General features: G+C 35.5%; 1 protein-coding gene and 1 non-coding gene across 2 annotated transcripts in view; one reads left to right on the forward strand and one right to left on the reverse strand.

Moving 5' to 3' along the window:
* Nucleotides 1-1,028: 1,028 nt before the first annotated feature.
* Nucleotides 1,029-24,513, forward strand: part of LOC140150179 (dynein heavy chain domain-containing protein 1-like) — an 87,642-nt gene continuing 64,157 nt past the window's right edge. The window contains exons 1-5 of the mRNA XM_072172184.1: nucleotides 1,029-1,154; nucleotides 1,942-2,170; nucleotides 3,062-3,235; nucleotides 3,652-3,889; nucleotides 4,808-4,955. Of these exons, the coding sequence (XP_072028285.1) occupies nucleotides 1,029-1,154; nucleotides 1,942-2,170; nucleotides 3,062-3,235; nucleotides 3,652-3,889; nucleotides 4,808-4,955 (915 nt within the window). The remainder of the gene's footprint in view (nucleotides 1,155-1,941; nucleotides 2,171-3,061; nucleotides 3,236-3,651; nucleotides 3,890-4,807; nucleotides 4,956-24,513) is intronic.
* On the reverse strand, nucleotides 12,423-12,495 carry Trnav-cac (transfer RNA valine (anticodon CAC)). The gene has a single exon. It is a non-coding gene; the product is annotated as a tRNA-Val (tRNA).

Below are 24,513 nucleotides of genomic sequence, written 5' to 3' on the forward strand. Positions count from 1 at the left end.
GATAAAGACACTGATATGATGATGAAATTGCATAAGTCGGGGAATATCTGCGTCGCAATGTTTTGTTTTGATTTTAGGAATTTGACCTTAAAATTTACGACGTTAAGATATTATCATTCGAAATCAACAAAAAATATTTCAGCAGTATATGACCACATTCTTTCTCTAGAGTGTTTTGAATATGTATATGAAATAGCTTCAACAATGGTTCGCTGCATAATGGTAAAAACAGCTTTGACCTGAAAAAAGGCGAGAGGTGCCATATTTACGGATTCAGGCTAAATTCAAAATTGGAATAAAACGTTTGGTTTTTGATTGATTACAAAGATTCATTTTTGTCAATAAAAGAAATTGTGTCTGGCGTGAATTACACTACAATTTTTATTCCTAGGGCTCTTTGATTTCTTCAGATATTTTTTTATAATGATAGAGTGAATCCCCTGGCCCTCTATAATTACGCACAAAAGATCGCCTCCCCTTAATCTTCTACACAGGGAGTGTGAATTTCAAATGGGGTTACCTGAATGATTGACTCCATGTGAAATCTCTACAATCCATATGTGGGAGATAAGGTCATGTCTTCCATAGGGGATGTATAGATTTCAACTGGAATAGTTCCATGTATGCATTATCTAGCTTTGTCATTGTTGTTGCAGTTATTATTATTGTTGTTATCGGTGCACATGACATAGCATTAAACATGACACATCCACCCCCACATCGTAGTGAAAATTCCATGGAAAATTGCCGAAAAAAGTTTTGGTGCCCTGGCAATGCACTCTGTGTCCCCAATCTGACAACTCACGCTATGCTTGTTGTTTTTATTATTATTATTGCTATTCAGTTTTTCATTCTTGAATTGCCGAAAAAAGTTTTGGTGCTCTGGCAATAAGGCTTTGTGCCCCCAATCTGACTCATGCTATGCTTGTTATTGTTGTTGTTATTGGTATCCAGACATGTTTTTCATTCTTGTGTGTCATGAATCTGATACATTTATTTTGTTGTATATACTGCTAATACAGGATATCATGAAAGCTGTTGCCACTGACCCCAAGGTGTTGTCCATACTCAGCAAACGTAAAGGACAGAAGGGATGGAGAGAACTACAGGGAGATATACTCAGAGATAATATTGTGCAACTTATTAAGCAGCAGGTGGGTGTGGGGTGTGTAGGGGTGTGTTTGTAGTGTGGGGGTGAGTGGGTAACTCTCTACCCCCAAATAAGGATGCACGATGAAACCATCCAACTGCAGATGCGCCAGGAAGTGTGGATGGTTTATGTCTTCAGAATAACTGTAACAATGTGTAGCAAATTGGACAAAATTGCATTTAAAATACATGTTCAGCCTTAGACAGGGTATATAAGACTCACATGAAATAAAATCATAAAATAGAACAAACTGAGATCAGTATTATTTATAATTGCACATTATAAAATTATTAACATTGGTTTCATTTTTATTTTAAATTTTTACAAGAATGTTCTATAATTCCACTTTACATAGTCTGTCCTTGGAAACCGTTACATGTGTGTGTACATGTTCATTTGTACGCGTGAGCATTATATCCAGCTATGTTATAACCATTTTTCAGAATGATTTTGATGAAGTATATTGATTATGATTTTGCAATCAAATTTATGTTAATAAGGCCAAAAAAAGAGATTTGTCTCATGTCCCATGAGAGTTTGAAATCTAATGCGGTATGCGTTTTTAAATTTTATATTTTATCAATAAATCTGGTGTTCAGGGTGTTACCCAGAGGAAAACTCACCGGTTTTGGCCCATTATGTTTTGCCAATGTCAATTTTTTGAAAATAAAATAAAAATTCTTTTCGCCATCAGAAATCTAATGCAAGTGGGGGACATGAGACAAACCTTTTTTTTTGCCTAATAAAATTAAAATATTGAGTGACAATGATGCATGTTTTTCTCATTACAGGAGGAGATACTAAAAACCCTGGAATCTGTTCTCAACCAGACGCATACCGCCTTCCCTCGGTTCTTCTTCCTAAGCAATGATGAAGTGATAGACATACTGTGTATGACACGGGATAAGAGAAGATGGCTGCCTGCTGTTAGGAAAGTCTTCTCTGGGATTGAGGATTTGATATTTGACCTGCCACCAAACAAGGGCGACATCAAGGCGTCATTTGATATTAATCTGAATGGTGAGATTCCCAGATTAACCACAGATGACTAGAATGGGCTGTTCCACATTTGAAATCCATACACCCTATGGAAGACATGACCTTAATCTTCCACACAGGGAATGTGAATTTCAAACGGGGTTACCTGAATGAGTGATTCTATTTGGAATCTACACCCCTTGTGTTGCAGCTTAAGGTCGTCTACCATAGGGGTGTATGGATTTCAACTAGAATAGCCCAGTACAGTTCCTTTGTAATATACTGACTGTAGAGAGGTAACACCACATTTCTTTCTAGGCGCTTTACTGATAGTAAAGGGACAGCTTATAAAATCGCAACAATATCGATGTGGAGGAAAAAACCCTGATTGTTATTCTAAACTATAGCCTAACCCTAATCCTAAAATGTTATCCTAATTCTGATCTGATTTGGCTACAGCAGTTATTTGAAAGTTTTGCTCCTGTTTTGAAGGAAAACAACACAAATTACTCAAAAGATAGGACTATTGTTGCTGATAGGTTGTCAGGGGTCCATTTCACTAAACTTTACGAAGCTTAGTAAGTCTCAAAATCATTTGTAGTTTACGACGAGTTGTGAGTTCCATTTCACTAACCATACTTACGAATGGTACCCTTCGTAAGTAATAGGAATTTACTACAGGGACCCTTTGTCTAGTATTGGGTAATTCAAAACTTTGCAAATGGTTACTTGAGTTCGGAGGTTAAAAATTTAATAAAACGGACCCCAGATTTAATAAATAAATAAGAATTAATGAAGAAAGATGATGACATTACATACTGACATGATGACATCTAAATTAGAATATTTTGTGCTGGATTGCATTGAATTTGATAATATATTTAAGATTGGAGTGACATTAAAAATTGTACTTTTCCTTCTTTCTTTTTTTAGCTGATAAGCTTCAAGTTGTAGCAGTTGAAGGCATACTTGGTGAACAGGTGACTCTCATGTCACCTTTGACCCCAAACTTCAGCCCCATAAACTGGTTCAGTGGGTTAGAGAGGAATGTGAAGACTGCTGTAGGGTCGCTGCTGCAAGCTTGTCTGGAAACAAGGTTAAGAGAAGGTAGGTAAAAGCTCTGTGAGGAGGATAGGGCCATCATAATTAAACAGTGGCATGTGCAAAGGGAGTCACAGCCCATATTCATTGTCTGTCTATTAGCGGAATCACATCAAGTGTGGAGGGAGAAAATTTGGGTTTTTATGTCGTTTTCTATACAATTTGGCATCAGTAAGAGAGTTGAGACCTCGGTCCCCAACTGACAAAAGTTGTTGAAATGTCACCTAAACATTGTAACTAACAGATGGACACCTTTAGCATGTTTGTAATAGTCTACATGTCATATCGCGTTCGACTATGGTGCGAGAGGCTACGGATTCAAAATTATATAATGAAAATCAATTTTTTGGCTGCTTCGACCAACAATACCTCATCTTCCCTTAACTGACACTTCTCTATATTTGTCATATTTGCTTTTATAGGGCTCAAGGCACCAGAGAAAATCCTAGAAGAATTGACTGTATTGGATCGTAACACCCCAGAACCAATAGCAAACAGCAAAGAACAAAAGAAACTGAAGTCAGCTGTGAAGAGAAGCTTCCGTCATTGGCTGCTTCGGTTCCCTGTTCAGTGCGTTATTGCAGTAGAGGCTGTGTTATGGGAGAGAGAGATACTAGCTGTGTTGAGACATGGAGACAAAGAAGCATTAAGAACCCTCAGGTAGATTTGTGTGATTATCCTTACTGATAGTTTTAATCATTCTTTGTATAGTGTAAAACAATAGCGTTGAGTGATTTCACTTACATCTTGTTATAGAAATGAAATGTTGTATTATTGGAACTTTCATCCCCAACTTGATTCACCTAATGGCGCATATGGGCTCCTTGATATAAGTTATATCTGAAATTTTAGGCACAAACTAAATGTGTCCTCCCGTAAAAATCCCACCAGCAAATACTGGCACAGACCCTTGTTGGGATTTTCAAAGGAAGGGACCTTCTATTTGTTTGTGAAATTTGCCTAAGGCAAAGGAGCGCCTGTGTGCGCCATTAGGCGTATCTTTACGGTACTTTCAGAAAATAATTATGGTAACCTTTTCATTATTTATTATTTTCCAAAGTTTATTATCAGACAAAATGAGGAATTAAATGCAGTTTTCAATCACAAGCTTATGTATTAAAGAATTACAAGATTTACGTAGACACGCTCCAGTGGATGTGGTTTATGAAGCACAATTAGATTGTGTTCCGAGTTCCGAGGGGGGTCAACAGAAAACACAGAATCAAGATAAATCAATGATGAACTTTGTGTCAATCTTGTAAAATAGATTTTATGCAATTATTCTGAGTATTTCAAAACTATGCATACATTTTGCAAGACTCTGTATTGATTGCTTAATTGTGTAATGATTACTGCAAAAAGATGACAAAATTTACTTTGACAATTTCAAATGGATGCATACAGCATGATGAATGCCTGCATTACTCAACCATGACACCGCACCCACAAAAAAAGCACACTCTGTTAATTCATTTGAAGTTCTCACTGTAATGCCTGGAATAAAATCATCCCAACATATTATTTTAGAAAATCATTTCATAAATGAATAGTGCAGTTTTTCATCTGAATTGTTTACAGAGATCAGCATCAAGTCAGACTGGACCAATACACAACCATTTTGAGAGACAATTGTGGGAGTTATTTGAGTCGGAGAGTCGTGGGCGACTTCAAATCTTACTGTCTGGATTACTGGCTCAGTATCTACACCAAAGAGATATCACTGATGGTAAGTAATGTCCATGTGTGTGTGTGTGGGGGGGGGGGGTGTATGTAATAACCTGCAAACGTGGACCTATATTACGTGGACCTACACAGTGAGACTGTGGACACCTGTAACTGTGGACATTCACGGTTGCTGGCTACAACCAGGACAACACAAGTAATGTAATTATGCACTTAAAATGGTCTACCTTTTGGGGGTTCAGGACGGGTCGCGGTTGGATAGGAAGATTTCGGGTGTGTATGGGGTATGTCCACGATGCATCGATTGAAATCAGGTATGTGTGTCCTTGGTTAGAGAGGATTAAATTATATGCAGAATGAGGTCCTCGTTTGCAAGTATTTACAAACAGTGGGGTGTGTTTGTGACAAGTGGTAAACAAGTAAACACACAAGAGTACAACAGTGGATGCACAGGAACTGTGGACGTCCATGGTTCCTAGATGATGTTTTTAGATGTAAAACACCATAATGTAGGGTGAGTTCACACTTGCATAATAGAAACATAACCACATCCAAAACTGTGTGTCCATGGTTGGATAGCAAAACCTCTTATTGTGTGTATCCCATCCTTGTTTGTTGGGTGATTTTGTGTGTGTGTGGGGGGGTGTCCTTTTGGAAACACTGTCAGTTGGGGACACACAAATGAGAACTGTGGAACCGATAGTACATGTCGTCATCTGCATCGCATACTGTATCTCAAAAGGCTGCCTTGTGTGATTTTTATTGTCATTTTTGTATTTCATATTGTTATTTCATATCTCAGCATGCTTCTTTTACGAATGGACGTGATATTTTAATAATATTGTGATATTAAATTAATAAAGTTAATTTTACATTGTATCTCAACAAATAGATGACAATAATAAAAAAAAAATCACACAAGGCAGCATTTTGAGATACAACAGTATGTGATGCAGATGAAGATGAGACAATAGGGCCTGGTCAGATCAGGGGCAATCTTCATTGGGCTATTCCAGTTGAACTCCAAACACCTATAGAAGACATGACCTTAAATATCCTGCACAGGGGTGTAGATTTCATATTGAGTCTCCCATTCAGGTAACCCCCATGTCTTCCATACGGGTGTATGGATTTAAACTGGAGTATCCCATTGACTACATTAAAAAGCAACACATAAAATTAATATTTCAACTATTGATTCAGCATTTCCAACAGTCGTTTTGTATTTAACATAATAGATTAGTGTTAAGTTTTGAATGAATTCTTTGATATCAAACTCAAAAATTCTCTACTCTGTGCATTATTTAAGAATGCTAGCACTGCACCTTCGGCTTTTCCCATCTGTATCAAATGATGAGGGAAATTGCAAACATAGCCATCATAGTCATATTAATCATTATCATCATAGACATAATAGCCATAGTATCAAAGTCATAATTATTAGCCATCATCACCATAGACATTAAAAGTCATCATCATAGATGATAGTCATCATCATCAAAGTTATTGTTAGTCATCATTATCACAATTGCAAACATAGCCATCATAGTCATGTTAATCATTATTTATCATCATAGACATAATAGCCATAGTATCAAAGTCATTGTTAGCCATCATCACTAAGTTGTGTGCAGATACCAGTGGGACTTAATATACATGTAATGGGGAAAAAATGAAAAGAAAAGAAAAGGAGAACAAAAAAAAAGTTATGGATGAGGTAATACGGGTACTGGGCCGGGTTATGGTTTAGGGTACGGGATGGGATTAAGGCATTACAACGACTACGAGAACAGAATGATCAAATAAATAACATGGAAACAGGAAATCACAAGCTAAGCAGGAAATATTTAAAAAATGGGAACAAAATAAAAGAAAAAAAAGAAGCAAAAAGGGGAAATGTAAGAAATAATGGGAATGGGGTACAATAAATAAATAAATAAATAAATAAATAAATAACATGGAAACAGGAAATACAAAAATTGGGAACAATTATGCAGAAGAAAAAGAACTAGACTTAGCTGTGGTCTAAGACCACGAACACAGCCGTGTTATGACCCTTTAATCACCTTTGACCCCAAAATATATGAAAACCCCATAGACATTGGCTAATGTCAATGCACGTGTCCATGTGGCATCACTTTGCTATGCTTTTTGTGGCAGAAGGGGCATTTTGAAGGTATATCGTTTTATACCGGAAGTGACCCCTTACTGACCTTTGACCCCAAATGTGTGTACACCATATAGACACTGTGTTATAACAATGCATGTGTGCAAGTGGCGTCACTGTCCTACGTAATTTGTGGAAGAAGAAGCATTTTAAAGGTATTTCGTTTTATACCGGAAGTGACCCTTAATGACGTTTGACCCCAAATAAAATAATACTACATATAAACTGGGTAACCACAATTCATGTGTGAACATACGGTTACTGTCCTATGTTTTTCTTAGCAAATAAAATTTTTTGAAGGTTTTACATTTTATACCGGAAGTGACCCCTTAATGACCTTTGACCCCAAATCTGTGTACACCCCATAGACACTGGGTAATGACAATGCATGTGTGCAAGTGGCGTCACTGTCCTACAGAATCTGTGGAAGAAGATGCATTTTAAAGGTATTTTGTTTTATACCGAAGTGACCCTTAATGAGCTTTGACCCCAAATAAAAAAAATACCACATATACATTGGGTGACTGCAGATCATATGTGAACATACCGTTACTGTGCTATGTTTTACTTAGCTAATAAAAATTTTGAAGGTTTTTCGTTTTATACGGAAGTGACCCCTTAATGACCTTTGACCCCAAATCTGTGTACACAACATAGACACTGGATAATTACAATGCATGTGTGCAAGTGGCGTCACTGTCCTCACGTAATTTGTAGGAGAAGATGCATTTTGAGTTGAAATCACGTTTTTGACCCCTGTGACCCCTCGTGACCTTTGACCCCACAAGTTTCATGTGACATGTAGGGCACGGTCAATGATCATTGTGACCAAGTTAGGTCAAAATCGATGTAAGCATGTGAGTGCTAGAGCAAATGTAATGGTTGACAGAAGAAAGAAGAAGAAAGAAGAAAGAAAGAAAGAACCTGTAAGAAAAAAGACACAGACTGTGTAAAGAAAGAAGCTTTAAAAAATTTATGAAGGGACATGACATATTTAGATAAATAAAACCTTTTCAATGAATCTACCTGTTCAGAAATTCATCCTGTTTTAGTGAACGCTCCCATCTAGCAGGGACCTGCACGAAGCGTGGGTGTCCCGCTAGTAGACATTAAAAGTCATAGTCATTATCATCAAAATCATTGCTATCATAGTCATTGTTAGTTGATCATCATTATGCATTATAGTCATAGTCATCAAACTTATTGTTAGTCATCATTATCACAGACATCATTTAGAAGTTATTGTTATTCAACCAGGCACAGTGTAATTTACGTGAATGGCTGTATTTCGTGAATGGATGGGCAAATTGACTTCAGATTTTCAGGATAGGTGAGTCATGGTCAGAAACTCTGGCTACATTTTTGGGTGATGTTAAAGGTCATATACTGCAGTCAAAGGTCATTTGAGGTCAACAAGTTTGTAAATTAAAATTTGGAGTCATATGAACAGTTTAAATCCTATTGCAACCAATATTATGTTTTGATGAATCCACAAGTGTGTGAAAATATTGGATCCAACACATAATATTGATCAAATTGGATGCTTTACGCCCAATATTTATTGGTCTCGCTATGAGTTTTAAAATGCGTCGAGTCCAATATTTTTAAAACTCATAGCTCGACCAATAAATATGGGCTCAATCGATCCAATTTTATATCATACTTGGGTCATAGCTGCACTATGGGAAACATAATCTTTTGGTGGTGTTCAAGGTCATATCCTGAGGTCAAAGGTCATTTGAGGTCAATTTGGAAAATACCATTATTTAAGACTTTTGGTTGTCATATGTACAATTCTCGTATGTACAGTTTTATGATGGTATTAAATGTTTTCACTGTGGGAGACTATATGTGACCATCCACCACAACTGAGCCCGGATGTCTCCAGTGCCACTATTGATCAGATATGCTCCATTGAACTTAACAATAAACAATAGGAAACAAAGGATTTATTGACTGTTTTATTGATTTTTCACTACTTAAATGTCAAGTACTATAGACATGATATACATCATTTTAAAGCTAATTTCAAGCAGAATATTTTGGTTGAATATCTCAAAAATGATGATTGGCGACTTCAGGGCTCAGTTGTGCTGGATGGTCACATATTAGCATGGTTAGTAGCTGTCACTTAGCTCTGATCACCTACCATCGGAATTGAGTGTTGCAGACAAAAGTTGAATCCCCAGTTTATCTCTCGGTATGAGCAACATTGTTATTTAATTGTTGGGAGTCATTTTTAGCTATGAAGGGCTAGCATTTATACACTATGCCTGTTACTTGACTCAACTTTGAGTCTGTCTGCCCGTCCTTACTGACAGGACAATGCATTTTTTCCACAGACTCAATCATGTGGCCCTTAGAAACAAACAAACTAGATACCTAAATATGGCACATGGGTTCATACAGGTAAAATAAGCATCTTTTCTCAAATCGGGAACACTGGGTCTTTGAGGGAAGAATGGTTGACAAATTTTCAAAAAATGGGGTATTAAGGGGTAGACTAGGTATTGTTGGTTGAAGCAGCAAAAAAAATTGATTTTCATTATCTAAATCAACATTTTATTGAAAAATAACACTTTGATGTTTTGCAAATGTTCATTCTACCAATCATATATTTTGAAAACTTGCTTGATTTATTGTTAGTTACGTAAGTTTTACAAAAGATCATGTTTTTTGAGGTGGGACCCAATTGTGTCACATCTTGCAATTTGTCAAAAATCAACTCCTTTTTTGTATTTCTAATTATATTTCTGAAAATTTTCACCAAAATTATACAAAATTATACATTTTTAAAATGCATGTATTGTCAGGATTGCGAATCTGTAAAGTTTGAATGAGTATCCAGGGTATGCCAAAAAATATACAGGGTGATTCCAATGAAAAATACCTATTTCTTTACCGCTCCATTATTTCTATTAAATTGGACAATGAATTAGTCCTTTCATAAAATATATAGTTTGCATTATATTTGTTGCCCATTGTGTTATACAGGATGTGAAAAAAGTTATATTTTAAATTGTTAAAATTTAATGTAAAATTTTCCTTGGCTAAAACTGGCATTAATTGTGGCATTTTTAAACAAACACACTTTAAAGCCTTAATGTACGATCTTTTTAAATTTTTAGATTTTTCTTTTTTCTTCCAAAATGATAATATGCAATCATTATGAAAGTTCCCAATACATTTGGGACGCTTAAAAACATTGGGAATTTGCAAAGAAACAACATCATAAACCTCACAATACATGTATCTCGCACTTTTTGGATTAGGACGGCGAGTGCGGCCTCAGAGTTAGTCTTCTACGCAGCCAGTTTAGTTACGCTCCTTCCACGTGTGGAGGGAGCGTAACCAAACTGGCTTCGTAGAAGACTACGATTCGCGATCCGGCGATCGTTCCGACACATTATCATAATCTGAAAATTATGATAATATGTCGGACCAACAGAAAATCATCCCGTTTTACTACAAATAGGGCGAATTTGACAGTTTGCTCTTAGATTTAAATTGGAACATGTGTAAGTATTACAAATATGTCGGACCAACAGAAAATCATCCCGTTTTACTACAAATAGGGCGAATTTGACAGTTTGCTCTTAGATTTAAATTGGAACATGTGTAAGTATTACAAATATGCCAAAAAAAAATCGGTTTTGAAAAAATAAAGGTATATTCTGAAAAAAGATCGTACATTAAGGCTTTAAATTTGGAAAATGTATTCAAATTAGTTTAAAGAATCGCTATAGTATCACAATTAAATTTCTAATTCCCATATAGGTTGTTCCAAAAATCAATGTACACAGTGAATAATTGTAACAACCTGGATTTCTGACACAATGTAATGTACATACATAGTGATTACAGTTATACATATATACAGAAGTGAATTCATTACAATTATCAAGAAGAATATATCAAAGTTAACCATTTTAAAGTCAACAACCACAATGTAAATATACAGGGTGTAACATAAAATAATTACGAACATACGGTGCCAAAATTTGCAAAATAAAACAAATCAGGCCTTTTAAATTTTATAGGCCTAAAAGATATTTCAAAGAAAACAATTTTTCAAAGATCTATGAGAACCTACCATAAACGTTCGCCTAATGGTGCTATTGGTTCCCTTGACTTAACTGGAATTTTAGACACAAACTAAAAGTGCCCTCCCAAAAAATCCCACCACCAAATAAGTGCACATACCCTTAATTCTTGTTATGATTTTTAGAGGAGGGAGCTCTCTTTTTGTACGTGAAATTTACCCCAAGGCAGAGGAGCCCCGGTGCGCCATTAGAGGTATATTGCTACTTCCTAAATCCCAAAACAACTTTTGGAAGAATTCAATCTCATGTTAATTTAAAAATTAAATAATTAAAATAGTGAATAATTGATTTTATAATAATGAACTTCGAACATAAAACAAAACAATTTTACATTAAATCACATGCATTTTATTGATTATTAGCTTATCGGTGTTGTTCAGCATCGGCCGATGTTTCCTTCATCCGCTGATGTAATGCACCGATCACCCAGTATCATGAAAGTAATTGTTGAAGCATTCATTTATTGGTAAATTTCTTCGAATTGTGAAAATTAGACTAGTTAAATCAAGCAAAATTTAGCAAAAGAACAAGCTTTGTAGGCTATAGACCTATAATCATACCGTGATTTCCCGCATGTATCATGTGTATAATACTACGTACGACCAAGAGATGAACATGTACAATTGTAGTTAATGCATGTGTGTCAGATTGGAGAGAGCTACATGCCGTGTGCAAAATTCATACTGACATGATGATTTTGCATGAACGTAAACACAATATTAAATGGGGGTGATCAAATAATTTGACAGCCTAGTACATCAGGGGGGAAAGGTAAATTGACCTTAAAATAATCATGGTCAAATTAAGTATTTTAAATGAATACAGGAGTGTGTTTTTATGCTCAGTGCATACATAATCATGGTATACTTATACATATGGGTGAAATTTACTCACAGTCCATTCAGCTGTTGTTTACAATTGGGGAATTGGTAATTGGTGAACGGTGATGAGATCAGCCGATCAAAGAGGGAATTGATAGGGACCTGATCGGTCAGACACTAGTATTACAGGCTTGAGATTTTTTTTTTTCATGCACACACAATTTAAAGCCCTTTGGATTGCATGACACACATATTGCTGCATTATTTAAAAGCTCGTTAAATCCTTAATTACTAGTTTATTATGATTAACTATTAACTAAGAATTACGCATCGCACACTAGCACATTTAAACATGAATTTACAAATGGAAACATGACATGCATAGGCAGATATACCAGAGTAAAAACTCCGGACATACCTGCCTGTGCGTGGACTTGAACCCCAGACCTCTCGCTTGTGGGGCGAGCGCTCTAACCACTGAGCTACACAGACTGTGATAAACAAGATCAAATTAATGATGCTTAATTGTTATTCTTAATATATCAATATACAGGGGAAAGAAGAATTACGCATCGCACACTAGCATATTTACTTCTAGGCACCAAAGTGCATAAATATTATGGAGGGGTCATTATTTATGTGGGGGGGGTGTGGAATGGAGGAGGTGAGGGGGGAACACGAAAAAAATCTGTAAAGACGGGGAAAACAAGAATTTTTATTATTAACTGAAGGGGGGAACACACTTTTTTTTTCACACCAAAGACCCCTTTTTCATGATTTTTAACATACAATTTTAAAAATTCAACATTCTGACACTTGATAAGACTTCAAAGTTCAGACTCGCAAATGAACAATAGGTAATGCCTTTGATGTTGAATGGTCAACATTGAGTCTGTCTTATTGACTTTGGTGGGTTCACAGAGGCCTACATGTATAGGGTCCACAACTTATAAGTTTCCCCTAAATACTTTTTTTAAATAAATCGAAAAATATGTGTGAAATGCAAACATGTAAAAAGGTATGGGTAGCCGTATTTATTTTACACATATGGACCAAATTATAGCGTCATGTCATTGCGTTCAGTCACAATGGTTCAGTATGTAAAAAAAAGACCGTTTTAAATGGTGTTAAAAGTTGCATCTGAGTCCATAGGAGTCAACTCTCAAACAATACAGTAGGCCAGGAATATTCATGTGTTTGTTAAAGAAAACTTAAACTTTTTCAAAAGCACAGCAGGTGTTTAATTCTTTTCTTTTAATGATAAATGGCTGAATTTTACATTTCGTTAAACAATTTTAGATTTCTTTCAAAAGCATTAGCGGGAACTTATAAGTTTTGGACCCTATACTTACTAATTGACCTGGCTTTTCGGCTTTAATAGGCATTGGCGTACTCAAATACCGTATTGTTTGTATTAAACGCCCCTCTCTAATAAACGCTCCCTCGCCCTTTTTTCAATGAAAAATGGACAAAAATGCAAAAAATTCCATGCAATATTGTGCGAGATGATGTATCAGCATGATCAGTCATGTCAGTGACGATCGCTAAATTGCATGGACAAACCTATTATGACTCAAACTCAAACCATCCAGTTCATTGCCTAATTATGGTAGAATTTCACTGAGTAAATCATATTCTTGCTTAATATGCACTTACAGATGTAATTTAACGAGGCGCCATCTTGGAGTTTTAGTATAGGCGTAAATTCCTTTCTACAGAAGCACCATCAGAAATTTAAACCCAATTTTTAAGTTTTTCTCACTGACAATTCACTTCTAATAAACGCCCCCTTTTGGAAATATGCAATCCCCGGCGTTTATTACAAACAATACGGTATGTGATATTTAGCTTTTTCTTTTCTCTTTTTCTTCCTTATCTCTTCTCTTTTTCTCTTCTCTTTTGTCTCATTTCCCCCATTCTCTTCCTTTTTTCCCCCATTTCTTTTCCCTTTGTTTCTCTTTTTTTTTGGTGTGTCTCCACCAGTAGTCATCAAACAAATCATAGGTATTGTCATCATCAGTTGACTCAGAGTCCCACTTGGTCTTTAATGGTATCCGTTGTGACTGGACAGGTGATGATGCAGCACCTACAATCTGAAATTGAAAAATAAGAGCTTGCAGTAAACTATAAAAAAATTCTTGTAACAGCTTGAAAACAAGAGCACCAATGGTGCTGTAGCTCATTTTCCCTAATTAAATATGCAAATTAGTTAATTAATATGCTTAACATTTGAGTATTTCTTGTTTATATCAATTACTTTGTACCAAGTTTTAAATTTCTATGATCTTCACACAAAAACCGATTACACCTGTCTCACCTTAATATAAAGCAGGGCCAAATTTTTACGAGCTGCATAGTCAATAAGATAACAATAATGTTAATTGGACCACTAAGTACTTATCTTGGAGACAAACAACTGGGTGAGAAGGAAAACAAGAAACAATTATATTGAGGGTTTAGGATAGACATTCGCCTCTGGTATCTCTTTCCTTGTTGGAAAGGTATAACGTTGTGGAGATGGGAACATGTACCGACCATCCGGGACCTAGCTACTCTGCCATGTTTGGCTGAGTAACGGTACATGAACACGGTCTTTTGTGCCTATGTAAATTATCATCTGACAGGTATTGTGTTGAGAAATGACCCCACGACTTTCACGTGCTTAGAATTGTACCATTGACATTGATCAAATTTTGACGTTCGGACAACGATCGGATCTTTCTATATATGCAGATCATATTCGTTAGCCTGATATCTGGCCTTTAAACTTACCAATATTCTTCAGAAACTAGTCATACATCTTTACGGCATGAAATAGACGACATTTGTGTGATATTGGCAATGTCAAAGGTTACGATAATCTGGACTATTCTACTTTACGGGGGAGTCCGAAAATGAACTTTGGCAGGGGCTGAAATGCATTTTTTACTAGCGCAATCTCTGTTTGTAACTAAATCATTTGGAGTTCCAAGACAATCCAGCGTGTATTTTTTATTCCAACGGGCAGCCGGACGGTCGGTCATGCGTTTCATGTTAATTTACTATTCCTAATCCACTACTCCGTCATTTATTCACCCTAAAGTAAAATAGACATGACGAGCCCGGGATGAGGCGAGGACCTCGCGAGGTCAATATAATTATGTCAGATGCGATTGCAGGCTACCCATAATACTAAGCGTATGATGGGCTATGTATCGTATCCCACAAGCTACCACATAAAATCTCATGTAATCATGATGATGGTAATAGACTGCAAAGCATTCTTGGTAGGGAAGATAGTTGCAAATGGAAAAATTCAAAGCGCCCTCGCCGCATCAGGTCAAGAGGTCAAATGATGTCAATGATGTAAATAACTGTACAACCGAGCAATACCCTCCAAGTAAATACAAGCGTTTTCACAGCAAATCAACAGGGATCGTCGAATTGAAGGTAACACAAATTGGTACAATATGATGGTCAATATATATTCAATTCTATAGGTAGGGAAAGTGTGCATAAATGTGAAAAATATGTTTTTTCAAATGGAATTTTACAGCTCTTGCGGTCATGGTATGACACATGCCAACACTTAAGTGACCCAGGAACACAATGAAAAGGTCCATTTTCATCATTTATTTGTTCTGTTGCGTTCAACCATCTCCAACAATTTTTTCAATGGAAGTTCCTCTGGCCCTATAAAAACGGATACTATGGCCAGAGTTCTAGGGCTAGTTTAGGACCATACACTGCAAACCCAAAGTGCCTATATTTCAGCAGATCCTCTAAAATTGGTTTGGCAGTAACAATGAGGGATTAATTACTAAATATAGGCACAAATTTAGACCACTATTTGGGGAGTATACAATCCAGAAGATCAGACCTCAAAAGTGGTCTGATAAATAAGACTCAACATTAAGACACTATAAGCCCAAAACAGCATAGGGTGCATTTTACACATGGGTGGTTCTGGAATAAGAAGCAAACATGGGTAACATTATGGGCTCTTATAAATCATTGCAAAGGAGCAATTTCCAGTTCAGCTAGCAAACAATATATAAGCATGGATTTCAATGGTGATGTTATTAATACCGTACTGACGCGAGTATAGTCCCACCTTCGAGTAAAGTCCCACCCCCAACTTTTCGAAAAATTTCAGAAATTAAAAAATAAAATTTTTTTTTTTTTTTTTTTTTTGTAAGTTATTTATTTTTTCAGCTTTGGAGTGTCCCAGGACCTAGACCTAAATGCTAGGATCATTCATGGTTGACCTAAAAAAAAAAAAAAAAAAAAAAAAAAAATTTTAAAGATGTTTTGTATTTTTAATATGAAAATTGATACTTGGTATTCATGTCATAATCTATTCATGATTTCAAAATGCATTCAAATTCAATGCATTTTGAAATCATTAATACACTATGACATGAATACAAATTATCAATTTTTATATTAAAAATACAAAATATCTTGAATTTTTTTTTTTTTTTTTTTTTTTTTTTTTTTTTTTTAGGTCAACCATGAATGATCCTAGCATTTAGGTCTAGGTCTAGGGACACTACAAAACCGAAAAAGAAAATTTTTTTTTTTTTTGAAATTGAGCATAGTCCCACCCCCAATTTTGAAAAATGTTCACCCAAAACGGGTGGGACTATACTCAAGGCAATCAGTACTGGTAGTATTATTTGAGCAGTAGTTTTACATATAGTTGTACACAACAATCAACATTGAATAATAGTTAGTGATCTTCAGAAAAAGTGTATAACAAACCAATTGGGAGGGAGCTAGAAGACCATGAATGTGTCTATAATAATTGTTTCCATAAGTAATTTTGTCCAGTATCAGTTTAACAAAGGCTAATACTCGATTCATATCTAATCTCCAATACTAGAAGTTTTGCTGAATTTAGACGTTCTGGGTTTGCAGTGATAGCTGTTCCATAGACATTTGGGTTGGTACAATTTGTGACCCTACTTCTCATACCCGACTTTCCATACCCCACTTGACCCAACTTTTTATTGTTATGATAAATCATTTTAGATATTTCAATGAATACTAAATAAAGTGTAAATGAAGTCTACCGAATTGAAAAGGCTAAATCAGTGTAATTGGTGAAAAATTATGATTTAGAAATTATTATTTATAAACATCGCCCTTCCTCGTGCGCAGCCATAATCTCCAAACCAGTCGGTCATAAGTTACCTTTTCATGAGGAAGTATAAATCTGTCTGTCACATTCAGATCTATGCATGGTGACATTATAAACGTCAATATTGTCATTGCATGTTATTCAGCCCTTTCACTGCTACCAACATTTGAGATTAATTGAGTATTGACTTCAATGTATCGCTCAGTTGCTCCAAGCAAGTTCAATCAAGTTAGCATATCAAGGCATAGTTATTGACTTTGTTCTCCTGGTAATTGGTCAATGCATTTTGATATAAGCAAACACTTATTGATTGGCTTGAGCAAACTTTATAACCACAGGTTTAGGGAGTGTTAAGAACATGGGGGGGGGGGGCCTGAGCACTTGGAAATTGGAGTCAAAAAGTTTTGACCCCTCTCTTCCTTCCTTCCTTCCTTCCATAACGTGCTTACCTCAACAGTTTAAGTATCAACGCACAGGCTTTACGTGACGTGCACAGTTTTCCAGAGAACCTGAAACTTTTTAGATCCCCCATATTTGGACATACAAAACCTTTTTGATCAACCCTTTCCAAGAATTTAAAAAACAACTTATGATTTGTTGTGCAGTAACGAACTCAATCCCAATTTACATTATAACAAGTATACACTAAGTTTTTAATGGTTATAATTTTTTTTTTAATTTATAGGCCTTTAGGCCTATTTTTTTCTACACTGAAACATGCAAGTTTTATAGGGTGACTTGTATGAAGTTTAATTTCATTGTATGCATTCTAATTTTTTCTTGTTTCATTCTTAGAACCAATAATTAAATAAAAGTAACACAAGAAAGGGAAATTGAGAGAAACATCTGGGCACATACTCAAGATTTTTAGTCTAAAGATTTGTTTATTAGGGCCGTAATTTTTCTTGGTCAGTGGAAAAATATAAATTTCGAGGGAAAGACGAAAAATATGTCGGTTGCATCATTTTGACCCGGTATTATCAGTGGAATATATACATATACTCTTTTCTTATAGAGACTGGATAAATGTAAAGTCTTCGAGCTTCCAAAAAGACTTTATAGGCCTATTGGAAAGTGAGTAGCGCGCAAAAATGTTGTATGTTCTTGTTCTTTTGGTATTTTCTTGCTAAACCTTTTTTGACCCCCGCTTCTATCAGGAGCAAAAACTTTTTGACTCCCCTTAAAGACATAAAACTTTTTGACTCCCCTTTTTTAGAGACGAAAACTTTTTGACCCTCCATTTTGCCCCCCCCAAGTATTTCTGAACAATCCCTTAGTCCAGGCGATAAGAATTGCACAGGGCTCAAAACTTATCAATACTCACAATTTCGTATCTAAATATGGCTGAACGAGGCTTTGAAATTTGAGATGAGAAAATGCTTGAAAACGCTGTTCTTTATCAATAATATTAAGGAAATGCGTATGGTACTTGCTTAATATTTGATTACCAACGGAATAAACTGCGAATATCTAACAAATAAGTCGGGTCAGGTGGGGTATGAAAAGTCGGGTATGAAAAGTAGGGTCACAAATTGTACCAACCCTAGACATTTGGGTAATTTCTGCATTATAATATTGTACACATTTTACACCTGGCAGCTATTGCAGATAGGGTTTTCTTGCCCTAAACCCCTAATGTGTACTTTATCTGATATCTCTTATATCTCTTGTAAAAACACATCTAGGTAGGGTTTATGCAATAGCTGTTAAGTGCTTTATTTTTAAGATTATGTATACATTGTAGGGTAGCTATTGCAGATACGACCTTCTCGATATAATTACTTTCACAACATGTTTGCCTGACCTAATTAAGTGTATTTAATTAGCTCTCAGTTTATTTGCTCAGTATTTTATGACTGCTAAGCCTTTATAGTTGTTTACTGGTCCCCCCAAAACCTCCCAATTGGAAAAATTACACATTATTAGCACATATAGCAGCACCATTGAGTTATTAGTTAGCATTGGTACAATATCTATGGACTAGCAAAATGTATGGCAAGCAACACTGAAAAGCAAACATTGAAGCCGCACGCAAGCAAAAAAAAAATTCAACATCTCTTTTACAAAATTGCCAGATCAAGGAGTTTGAACAGTGTTTGTAATATGATCAGCACCACAAACAGTCTGCAAAGGAGACTATTCTATGAAATTTGGTAAAAATTTTTGTAACAAAATGCTCCAAAAATCACACTTTCCGTCCGAATTTTCCTTGCTAAATAAGTAACAATCATGAACGATCATGCAAAGATCGCTCCCTCAAATTACCAGATCCATTGCTCAAACGATGTAGCAAGAGAAAGTAAAAAACATACAGAAATACGGACTATGCCTATATAGTTCATTGCTTATGCAATGAGCTAAAAATTGGGTTGGTCCAGCCGTTGGCTTTATTTCTTTCTTTACAATGATTTTGTTTCCAAAATTGCTAGTATAATAGTTTTTTAGTGACAGAGTTTGTGCTGAACACCAGCTACAATTTATATAGTGATTTTCCAGTGATTTTCACCAAAGTTTCAAAGCACTTTCATTCTTTCAAAGAGAAAGGAGAAAATTGAGCAAAAAATAAGATGTTGAAAAGAGGAGTTTCAAGATTAGGTTTAAATACATCAATTTTCACAGAGTTTTGAATTTCACTAGAAAGAGAGTTCCATATAGCATGGGCCCAATTGTCAAAAAAAAAAAAAAAAAAAAAAAACCATTTTTGTACCTAGTGTTAAATTTGATTTACTTGGTTGCGTGATTTTACAATTTTTTGTGTTTCACTTAATTACCGTATTGGTCCGAGTATAGTCCCACCCGTTTTTTTGGTGAAATTTTTCACAATTGGGGGGTGGGATTATACTCGGAATTTCAAAAAAATGCATCTTGATATCATTAATAGAGTATGACATGAATACAAAATATCAATTTTCGTATTAAAAATACAAAACATCTTGAAATTTTTTTTTTTTTTTTTTTTTTTAGGTCAACCATTACAATTTCTGGAATTTTTCGAAAAATGGGGGGTGGGACTATACTCGAACGTGGGACTATACTCGGACCAATACGGTAGTAACATATAAGTTTAGAGCTAGCTATATATTATTATTCCTTTTCAACTATTAAAGATACAGTTTAATAATATAGTTTGAACCTGAAACTTCAATTTCAAATGGAATTGGGTCACTGAGAGATAACCGTGGAAGAACATCAACTCAGTTATTAGTAATATATCCTTCAAACACGTTTTTCTCAAGATCTTTGTTTTTCCTTAACGTACACCACTATGTGTTGCGACCAACGATGTAAGAAGTTTGCATAATGTTTGGATGGTCCATTTCATTTAAAGTGCAGCCATGTAATTTCTGTCTAGGGACATATATAGCATAGTGTAGGTATAATGAGCCTCAATTGAAAATATTGCCTTTAGAAAGAAGTTCAAAATGTGTGGGGGTGTGTGGGTGGGGGTCCAGACAAACATTGACCCATCTATGACATTTCGCTCATAAAATGCAGACCCACAGCAATCATGGATGTCCATGGTTGTAAGAGAGCAACAGAGGGCCAAAAAAAAGCAAAATGTTTAGATTTTTCACAATAACTTCAAATGCATGTGGGTCATTATTCGGTAAGGTGCCTATTTGAAGATTTTGAAAATAGACATTTCAAAATGATTTTTCTATTAATTTTTTTACAGATTAAGAAAGAGATATGTCTCCAGTGTAGTTTGGCTCAATCTTTATTAGCAACTTGTTTTTTTTAGTGGCTTTTTCTGCAGCTAATGTCATCTCCGTCACCAACGCCGTCGTCATCTCCGTCACAATTGTACCAAAGTTCAACTGATACCAAAAATGTGTCGCACATTGAACATTTGTTTTTTACCTGACTCATTACATTTCCATTTGACCAGTTTTTAAGGTCAAAGCAGGGCATTTTCTGTAGAGTGACGAAGATGATGTCAATGAATGGAAATGCTGCTGTATCATCTCCATCATGTGACGGAAATGATTCTCTCATAGTAAAATCATCTCCGAACATCATATCCGTCACAAAATTGTGACGGATATGACATGATGGTATATTACGAAATGAACAAACTTACGACCCTATAACATACACATGGTCAATAAAGGAGATGAATAGAAATAAACTTACAACTGTTGTAATTTTGAAAAAAGTAAAATAAATAATACGAACATTTTAGTGATCAGAGGCATTCCTTTAATAAAGGTATTAGTATGAGTGAAGAAATGGTTATAGTTTTGATGAATTTATTGCGCCAACATGAGGACAAAATGTCTAAATGAATTGACTGCAGATTGATTTGTGCTCTCTGGGTCAAATATATGACCTTACAAAATTAGTCTTTTTCTCCAGGTGTTTCTAAATTTTTGTGATGGTAGATGTCGCAGACATCGGGACAGGAAATTTTAGACATACATGTAAGTGGTGAAATTATTTTTACTCCTTGCTATGAAAGATGTGTTACATAACTTTTTCTACAATATACGGATTATATGATAAATAGTTTGTAATTCCTGGTGTTTTTTACGATGCTGAAGTTAATATCCATTATATTAGTTATTTTATATGCATATTTATATAACACTAAAAAGTGTTACTGAGGTGTGTCCACAGCTCACATTGAAAATCAATGCAATTATGCGCATGCGGGGAAGTCATCAGAATACCGCAATGAGAAGTTAGGATTACCCATAAAGCAATATGATACCCACCTCAACATCGCCAGAATTATCATCATTATCAACATCATCAGACTGCTTGGGGGGCTGCTCCAAAGCCTTTTCATGTTTTTCTGACTCCCTGTTATACTTCCAACCTTGATCCACTGCCAGTTGTCTTAACTGATCAGAAAGGGTAAAGACAATATCAGCTACGCCTTCTGCCGATTGGCATTGTGTTGGAATTCTAATGTGAGGCGTTTTAATTAGTTTTGTAATTAAATCAGATGCACATTTCTGATTCAGTACAAGCTGCAAATCATCACCTTCCAACAATCCTTTCAGCTTGTTGCTGTCGCCTTGATATTGGTTGATGTTTGCTGAAATTTCTAATGTCTGTTTTTGGTGCTGGTCTTCTATCTCCTGCATGAATTGTGACACCTGTTGTCTGGTAGAATCTAATATCTTGATCAACTTTCCTGTACTAGTTTTAATTTCATTGAACTTTGTCTGTTGTGTCGGATGTTGTGACAAGATCTTGTTGTTGTCAGCACATCTTTTTTGAATGTTACGATAGCTCTGTTTATGCAAGTTCTTGAACTTCAGCGCTTCTTCTTTAATTGATGACAGTATGTGCCTGTTTGATGGCAAGTGATCATTCAGAAGACAAACTTGGCAGATGGCTTGTTTACAGTTTGTGCAGTAAAACATCAGCATTTCACGGTGTGTTTTGAGCATCCATTGGCCATCTTGTTTTTGATTGCTTCAAGGTGACTTTGAATATCAAAGTTAGTCTTAAATTGATTTTCAGCTGCATTCTTTTTTGTTGTCAAGTCTGGGCAATGAAACTCAACATTGCAACGGCATTTTGGGCATGGAAACTTTGCTGTACCCCTATATGTGGTTGCAGTACTGTCTATGGTTTCTTGAAGGCATTCTTGGCAAAATGTATGCAAACAAGGAATGGTTTTAGGAATCTTGTAGTGATCCAGGCATATGCTGCAGGTAAGCTGTTGAGAAATGTCTTGCAGGAGTGACTTTTCTGTAGCCTGTTGTAGCACAAACCCTGTTTTTGGTTTAGCCATGTTTCTGAAATCATAAATAAGAATCAAATCACAATTCATTACGGATACATGCAAGGGTTTTTCATGCGCTTGATTTCAGAGGGTGTAAGTTAATAACAGAAACAGCCATGCAGAGAATGAACAAGTGTATCGGGTGTATAATAGAATGTCAATCCATGCACAAGACATGAAACTTGAATTGGCTTAGCTCGTGAGTTTTCAAAGCGGCTATATAATTATAATTTGATGCAATAAGGTGATTACGATCACGTCCGCATGGCTCTTAGAATAAACACGCATGTCGGATCTGAAATTTTGACACACTGATGACAAAAAAACTTGTTTTTTGTAATACTAGCTTCAATTTCGAGTGAAAATAAAATGGGATTGTGAGTGGCAGAAAGTTAAAATAATGTAGGTACTTAGATGTCTAAATTAACGTGCCATCATTAAGATATTGATCATTTAACAGAACAGATTTTTCTCATGCAAGATTCTCCAAAATGTTCCCCCCAAAAAAGCTTCTAAAATCTAATCAGTACTATATTTGGTTCTGATAAATGGTTACATTATTTCTTTGATCACTTTGTAGCACAATACAAACAAGGAGAAAGTTTTATACAGGGCACAGATTTGAAAAAAAACCCACCATGAATACGTTTTTGGTCTCGTTCACATGGTGCGTAAAAAGGATATACACTGCGATATTTAATTGATGAGAAAACTTGGTTTTAGAGAATAACTTTATACGTCATATCCTTATGACTAGAAGTTGTGATGCATTGCTTTTTGACATCTGTGTAAAAGTTCAATGACCTTGTCCCACCAAAATATGCGTGAGCACTGTTGAAATGCATCCATAGCCTATAATAATCAGGGCTACATTAAGTACTGTATCTCTGCCAAATACAGCAAATTTTAACAATTTAACTATTATTAAAAGTATAAACTATTTAAACAGTCATATATAATATAATCATAGGCTAATAATTATAATAAAGAAGCATATGTATGTGTACATACTTTCTGCTTGTGTTTGGAACTACCAAGCTTATTTGGCACTATTTCCACTTCCGAAACTACATTACAATATCTCTTTCTGGCGTGAGCAGCAATGAACAGCAACAGTTGGCCGTGTGCAGCATTAGCTGATACCTAGTCAAATCATGCAATAACTGAATGAGAATTTACATATGGTTCTGTTGCATGTCACAGGGTCATGTCACTTTGAAGGTAAACATGCATACAGGGTGAGTCAAAATTATCTGTATACCCAACTCTACAAAAATGTACTGAGTAATATATTCAAATTTGCAGGATATTGATAGACTAACTTGTTTCCTATATTGTGTGATAGTTTTATGAATGTGCGACCTTTGTAAAAAATTGTCTTTTCATGTGACGCCTGTAAATCCAAGTACGGAAATCATTGACCATGCAGCAATTTCAGTGTTCATTTGAATAAGAATATAGCTTAAAAAATGTTAAAAGTAATTAAAGGATTATATTTGTGTATTTACTTATTCTTGTACCTATTTTGTAATTCAATATAGAATAGGCATGATACATGTCAAAAGTGTCATAAGATGCACCAAATATTGTGCAACAATTACTGTGTGTTGATATGAAAATGGGTACTATATATCTTAAACTTGCCATATAT

The sequence above is a fragment of the Amphiura filiformis genome, chromosome 4 (assembly GCF_039555335.1).
Source record: "Amphiura filiformis chromosome 4, Afil_fr2py, whole genome shotgun sequence".
Lineage (NCBI taxonomy): Eukaryota > Metazoa > Echinodermata > Ophiuroidea > Amphilepidida > Amphiuridae > Amphiura > Amphiura filiformis.